Source organism: Phascolarctos cinereus, unplaced genomic scaffold, assembly GCF_003287225.1.
Source record: "Phascolarctos cinereus isolate Bilbo 61053 unplaced genomic scaffold, phaCin_HiC Scaffold_4;HRSCAF=312, whole genome shotgun sequence".
Classification (NCBI taxonomy): domain Eukaryota; kingdom Metazoa; phylum Chordata; class Mammalia; order Diprotodontia; family Phascolarctidae; genus Phascolarctos; species Phascolarctos cinereus.
The window spans coordinates 679,525,345-679,532,603 of record NW_027555847.1 but is presented as its reverse complement, the minus strand read 5'-3'; the positions used below and the strand labels follow the sequence as shown (position 1 = coordinate 679,532,603).

Genomic DNA, 7,259 nt, shown 5'->3' with positions numbered 1-7,259 from the left:
GAACTTGGGAGAGTTTTATGTAAGAGGGGGTAGCTAGGTGGTGCGGTGGATAGAGCACCAACCCTGGAGTCAGGGAGACCTGAGTGCAAATCCAACCTCAGATACTTATTGGCTGTATGACCCTGGACAAGTCACTTCACCCTGTTTGCCTCAGTTTCCTCATCTATAAAATGAGCTGGAGAAGGAAATGGTGAACCACCCCAGTATCTTTGCCAACAAAACCCTTAACAGGGTCACAATAAGAGTGAACAACAACTATGTAAGAATGCTAGAAAGGTCTAATGGGCTATTGAAGAAGAGATATGGCTCTGCACCCCTCCCCCACCCCCCTCAAAAAAGGGGAGGGGCTGTATCTTGTTCTCAGATTGGGTGACCACCATAAAATGAGCAACCTTTGCCTGGCCAAGGTAAACAGAAAAAGATAGGACTGAATGGTGACGGCTTAGGAGCTCTTGGGGTGTGGGGGAAGGAAGTTTAGTCTCAGCCAGGGGAATATTTAGCTAGAGAAACTGGCCTGGGCCGTAGCTAGCTCTGGTGTGGGGAGGGTGGGAAGGAGGGTCCCCGGCTACCTCCCCACACCTGTGGTCCTCTCACTGTCCCAGACCCACACCTGCCTGGGTGCTGCTGGGATGACAAAGGCCGCTTGGGGAGGGAGGCAGGCAGAACTCCCGGCCCTCCCGGGCTGAGGCCTGGAACACCTAGTGTGACTGGCCCTGACACCCTGTGATAACGCTTGAGGATGGGGAACATGGTGCCCTCCATAATGTGGGAGAGCAAGGATGCCATGGAGGAGGCTGACGACACCTCCTTATCCATGGGCTTTGGTCCTCCCCCCTCCACCAGTGTCCTTCTCTCCCTGGGCCCAGGGTAGCCACTCCTCTGTTTCCTCCCACCTCCCAAGGCCTCCTAGCCTTCCCCTTGGAGACACCCTATGTCTTCCTCAAAGGCCAGAGCCAGATCTCGCAGAAGCTATAGCTAGTTACTGGCTGGGGGTGGAGGGGATGAGAAGAAAGGCGTATGAGGGGAAACAGAACCCCCCACACCATGATCCCTGCTCAGATCAGGACTCCAGCAAAGCTTCCTTTGTTAGGACCCTGTAGGCCTTAATGTCTCCTGCCAAGCGTTCAGTCAACAAATGTTTATGAAACACTTATTGGGCCTTGGGCACTGTGCTAAATCGCCTGTGATAGAAGGAAAGGCAAAAACCGTCTGTGCCCTTAAGAAACAGTCTGTGGGGAATGGCATGGGGCGGGAAGAGCTACGTTCAAACAGGATAAATTGGAGGTAATCTCAGAGTATATCGAGTCATTAAGGCAGAGATTAAGGAGGACTGGGGAAGCCTCTTATAGAAGGTGGAACTAGCTGAGATGAAGGCGAAACCCGCAAAGCCAGGAGGAGATGAGGGAGAGAGTTCCAGGGAAGGGGAGCAGCCAGAAGAAGGGTCCACTCTGAGGTCAGGCAGTCATCCTAGACTGGGATGGAAGTTGCAGGGTCCCCAGGTCTCAGCCTCTGCTTAGGTCCACTCCTGGGGCCCTTCCCTCGGGGGAGGAGGAGGGAGAGAAAACTTGGAACTCAAACATTTTTTTTAAAATGAACGTTAAAAGTTGTCTTTACAGATAACTGGGGAAAAAATAAAATATTATTTTTTAAAAAAGAGAGATTGTTCAATGAAGCTTTGTTAACAGTGGCTTCAGTCACTACCCACTATGTGGAAAAAGAAGGAACTCTAGTTTTGGGGATGTTTTGGTGGTGGGAAATTGATGATCTGTTAAATATTCTACAAAAGTATCAGCTCAAAAAAAACCCCACAATGTGTGCGTGCATGGTCTAGCTGTCCTACAGATTTAAATAATCTCTTAACTTCCCAATCTGGTAGCCTTTCCTCAGTCCTCATCTTTTTTTTTAAAATTGATTTTAATTTTAATATAATTTATTTATTTTTAAATTTTTAAAAAATTAATTAAAATTAATTTATTTTAATAAAATAAAACAAGCATTTCCATAGCATAACAAAATTTAAAAATCATACATGAAACTGCAAATCTATTATGTACAACTTTTAAGTATATAATAGTTATCATAAATTTTTTCTTCCCTCCCCCCACCCTAGAGATGGCTACCATTAGACACAAATATGCATATGTGTGTAGAACCATTCTATACATACTTCTATTCATCAGCTCTTTCTCTGGATGCAGATAGCGTCTTCCTTCATATGTCCTTTGTAGTTAATTTGGGTATTACAGTTAAAATGACTTATTTGCCTAGAATGGTTCTTAAAATAGTCTTTCTATTACTGTGTACAACATTCTCTTGGTTCTGCTCATTTCACTCTTCATTATTTTGTGCAAGTCTATCCATGTTTTTTCTAAAATCAACAAGCTAATCACTTCTTCCAGCACAGTAACATTCCACCACAATCATATACCACAACTTGTTCAGCCATTCCCCAACTGATGGGCATCCCTGCAGCTTCCAGTTCTTTGCCACCACAGAGAGAACTCTATAAATACTGTATTTATATAAATATCGTCATCCTTCTTGACCACTGACAGTGGTGACTTCCCCGCATCCCTCCTCCTGAATAATTTCTCCTCTCTTGATTTTCTTGACCCTGTTCTCTCTTGGTTTTCCCTCTACTTATCTGTAGTCTTCTTCTCACTGTTTTTTTCTGCTGGATCATTACCCATATCATACCTCCAACTTTGTTTTTGACCCTGGGCAAGTTATTTAACCTCTGCTTGCCTAAGTTTCCTCACCTGTAAAAATGGAAATAGTAATAGTACCTACCTCCCAGGGTTGTTGTAAGGATCAAATCAAATCGTATTTGCCAAGTGCTTTGCAAGCCTTAAGGGGCTGTATAAATGCTAGCTATTTTTTTTCTCTTATCCCTCTATACTTCCACCTCATCAGGTCCCATTGACTTAATTATCAACTCCCAAGATGACTCAGGTCAATATATGTAGCCCTAAACCCTCTCCTGGACCACATCACCCAACTTGTCACTAGGCATTTCAAACAGGATGGTTGATAGGCATCTTGAACTAAACATGTACAAATAGAACTCATTATCTTTTCCCCCAAAGTCTCCCTTCTTCTGATCTTCACTATTTTTTGAGGACCCTACCATTTACTCAGGTCTGCAACCTTAGTGTCATCCTCACCTCTTCACTCTCACTCAATCCTATGCAAGTATATTTGGTACCTGTTCCTTTCTCTGTACTCACATGGCCACAACCCATGTTTAGTCCTCTTCCTTTTCAGTTCATCTGCCTTACAAGTGTCAAAGTTATTTCCCTAAAGTACAAGTCTTACTATAACATTCCCTTACTCAATAAATTCCAGTGGCACCAGCCCTAGATTCAGGAAGACCTGAGTTCAAATTTGACCTCAGACACTAGTTATGTGAACCTGGGCAAGTCACTTAACCCCATTGTTTAGCCCCCCCAAAAAAAATTTAAAAAGAAGAGGAAAATAATCAGTATAAGTGATCAATACAACAAAAAAAAATCTGGAAATATTTGCAACATACAACATATCTGAAACCACCATCTCTGCAAAGGATTGAGATCGGGGTGTCTTTTATCTCTTTCTCTGAACCAAATTTGTTCTTTATAATTTTGCAACATTCACTTTTTTTTGTGGTTCTTTCCATTTACATTGTTGTGATCTGTAGAATACATAGACTGATATTTTGCCTTTGGTAAGAAAAAAAATATTCCCTATTAGCTGAGTTATCTTTTGAAAGAGATTGCTCCCTGGGAAGACTTACACAAACTGATGCAAAGTAAAGTGATCAGAACCAGAAGGACATTACACACAGCAACAGCAATACTGTATGATGATCAACTATGAATGACTTAGCTCTTCTCAGCAATGCAATGATCCAAGACAGTCCCAAAGGACTCATGATGAGAAATGCTATCCACCTCCAGAGAAAGAACTGATATTGTCTGAATAGAGAATAAACAAAACTACTTGTTACTTTCTATAATTTTTTTCATGTTTTTTTTTCTCCTTTTGGGTCTGTGTTTTCTTTTGCAACTTGACTAATACGGTAATATTTTTTGCATAATTGAACATCTATAATCTATAACATGTAAAATGGGGATAATGATGGCACCTATCTCCAAGGGTTGTTGTGAGGATGAAATAAGATGAGTTGTAAGGTGCCTGGCACATAGTAGGTGCTTATTACTTTCCCTAACTATGAAATTGTTTTCCTATACTCCCAGAAATTCTTACACCTGGTTGGGTATCAGAACAGAGAACTCTGTGCTTCAATTTTGTATAATCTGGTCTTTTCCTATCTTTTTTTTTTTTTTTAACACCTTACTCTCCTTCACGTGTCCAGGATCCAGTCACACCGGTCTCCTTACCATTTCATGAACAAGACACTCCATCTTCCAGCTCTGTGTCTTTTCTCTGGCTCTCTCGCATTTGTGAAATACCCTCCCTCCCCATCTCTGCCTCCTGCCTTCCCTGGCTTCCTTCAGGTCCCAGCTAAAATTCCACTTTCTACATGAAGCCTTACCCAATCCCCCTTAATTACAAGAGCCTTTCATCTGTTGATTATTTCCAAATTAGCCTGTCCAGAATTCATTTGTAAAAAGTTGTTTGCTCATTGTCTCCCTCATTAGACTGTGAGCTCCTTGAGGGCAGGGGCTGTCTTTTGCTTCTTTTTGCATCTCCAGTACATAGCGCAGTATCTGGCCTTTAATAAACGTTTATTGATTTTTGAATAAGGGCCATTGACTATTGACCAACTAACTGAAAGGAAGCCCTATAAGAAAATCAAGGTGAGTTTGTACTCAGAGATATCTCTCTGTGTTCATCTCCGTTGCATTGCAAGTGAAAAAAAAAATCTGTTGACTAGTGACTGTTTCTGAGTTTTTCTTTCAGCGACACAACAATCCCCAGAGCCTAGGTAGCATAATGCCGGGCAAATAGCAGCCCTTTCATCCATGTTTGCTTGCTAATTGACTGATTGATGGGTACTGGGATCCCTGAGCGCAGAGACTCGTCATTTTTTATTCCCGTATCCCCAGCACTGAGCACCAGGACCCTGCACAAAGTCGAGGCTGAATATTCGGCCATTGTTTGTCTATTGGAATTTCTGTTGCCACGTAACCCCCCGAAGAAGCAACAACACAGGTCCCGACTACCTTAACATTGTTTCATAGGACAATGATTTTGCAGACAAGATGTTAAACAAACAAAATCCAAAGAAGTTCCAGGTACATAACTTTTGGAAACATGACCCCCCCCCCACACCCTTAGGCACTTTCCCACACATGGGAGGGACCCGAGAAACCGCAGCCTGCCACGTTCCCTCCCGCGTTCCCCCCCTTGCTTCCTCCCGTCTCCGATTTCCCATCAGTCACTCCGGAGTTATATACCCTGTGCCTTCTGCTTATTGTTAGTCATTGAAATTTTATCTGTGGCTCCCTCCCAAGGTAAAGAAAACCTTTTGAAATATCTTGAGTCTTTTTTTTTTTAACGGCTTTATCCCTTCACAATGCACTTTGAGCAGCCTCTCGTCAGACCTGTGAGGCTCTGGGGATGTTCGTTTAGTATCTTCTGTCATCGGGCCCTCAAGGTGGAGTGGGGTGCACTTCCACCCCCTGGAGGAACCTGGGGTGAATCTCCCACGGGGGACAGTGCTCCACATGGCCACCGCCTGCCTCCTCTCCAGATTCCTGGCCCCTAGAGAGGGAATCCTTTGATCTCACTGACTTCCCTCCACGTGACCGTGGAATGGGACCCTCGCTCTCTAGATCTCATTGTGGTGCTGGGGCTCTTGCTCCCCAGAGAGCAGGTTAGGAGTACAACAAGAGTCATTAGCTCCCATTTCTGCAGCGCTTCATGGTTTATAACCTCTTTGTGAGGTAGGCAGGGCAAGGTGGTACCGTCTGGAGGCTTGTTGAGGGGACCTAGTGGACCTGGGCTTGTGCAGGGTCCTGGAGATGGGAGATGGAATGCACACGGATTAGCAGATAGAGCTGTTTTTAGCATCTCTGGGAAGGGAGCTAACTTGCTGAAGGTCATGCAGCTAGTAAGTAAGCAGAGGAGTTAGAAGTCCAAGCTTCCTGACTCCTAGTCCAAGGCTCTGGGCACCCCGACCCTCGCCACCTCCCTCCCCGATGTTCCTGTTATGTAAAAGGGGAGGCTTCTTTAAACTTCCATGGGAACTGTTCATCAGTCTCACAAGATCTCAGAGGCAATTTAGAGATCACTTAATCCGACTCTTAAAGAATTGAGATCACTTAATCCAGCTCTTACAAAATTACCTCTTAAACGGCCAGGCATATAATTGTCATCTAGCAGCCACTTAAGGGACCTGTGTTGATGGGGAACTCATTACCTCTCAAGGCAGCCTATTTTGAAACAGCTTGGATACTGAGCAAGCTACAAAGATCTGCCCTCATGAGGGGGGCTGGAGGATATTAGGTATTGTATTTAAGGCAAGCGTGGCTGGGAGGAAATTCTCACGTGATAGCCAAGTAAGAAGTTAGCTCAAGTCAGTGAGGGGGGGCTGATGGCCCAGACCCGTGTGGACAGAATTGGAGTGTTTCAAAAGCAGACCCAGACGCTGTAACTTAGTAATTCTGTATTCTAGTTAAATGTTGCTTTAGTCTCTTAAATATTGGCAAAGCCACTTGAGGAAGGTAGGCTCAGGAGTGGCAGTGCCCTGGAGGAAGGGAGGGAGGGTAGCGTAGGGCCTGTCTACACAGACAAGGTCCTTTCTTCCCTTCTTCCTGGTCCAGTAGAGAGCAAAGAGTCTCCACAAGAAGGAACCACGTGAGCTCCCCACTTCTGGCCTGTCCTAAGCTGCTGCTGTCCATCTTGGGTTCCTGTGCCTCTTTTCTCCATTTGGGAGTTAGGGACAATCGGCCTTGCCCTTCAGCAAGACGAAAGGGAGAGAGGGAAGGCCTTTCTCTTCTTAAGATTATTGGACTTGAGAGCTAGAAAAGAACTTTGAGTTAACTAGACCAATGGAGAAACTGAGCTTAAGAGAAGAGGAAAAGACTTGCCCAAGGTCCCATAGTGAATCTGTAGCAAAGTCAGGATTTGAACCCAGGCCCTCCAATTCCTAAATGGAGAACTTTTCTCCAACGCCACCAGCTGCTACCCTCTGCGCCCAGCCCACAAAGCATCAAGCCGGGGCCCCAGGGCACAGAAGGAAGGCCGGTCCTTGGGGTTGTAGGCCCAACAGCTCCTCATGATCTCTCGAACCTGTGAGGGTAGGAGAGACTGGG

At 44.8% G+C, this 7,259-nt stretch overlaps 1 protein-coding gene across 4 annotated transcripts in view; it reads right to left on the bottom strand.

Moving 5' to 3' along the window:
* Positions 1-4,710: 4,710 nt before the first annotated feature.
* JAK3 (Janus kinase 3) overlaps positions 4,711-7,259 on the bottom strand; it is a 40,709-nt gene continuing 38,160 nt past the window's right edge. For 2 of the 4 annotated variants that reach the window (XM_021008805.2, XM_078154162.1), the window contains exon 24: positions 4,711-7,236. In XM_021008805.2, the coding sequence (XP_020864464.1) occupies positions 7,129-7,236 (108 nt within the window). In that variant the 3' untranslated portion in view covers positions 4,711-7,128. The remainder of the gene's footprint in view (positions 7,237-7,259) is intronic. The other 2 variants (XR_013486447.1, XM_078154163.1) reach the window with 2 other exon arrangements.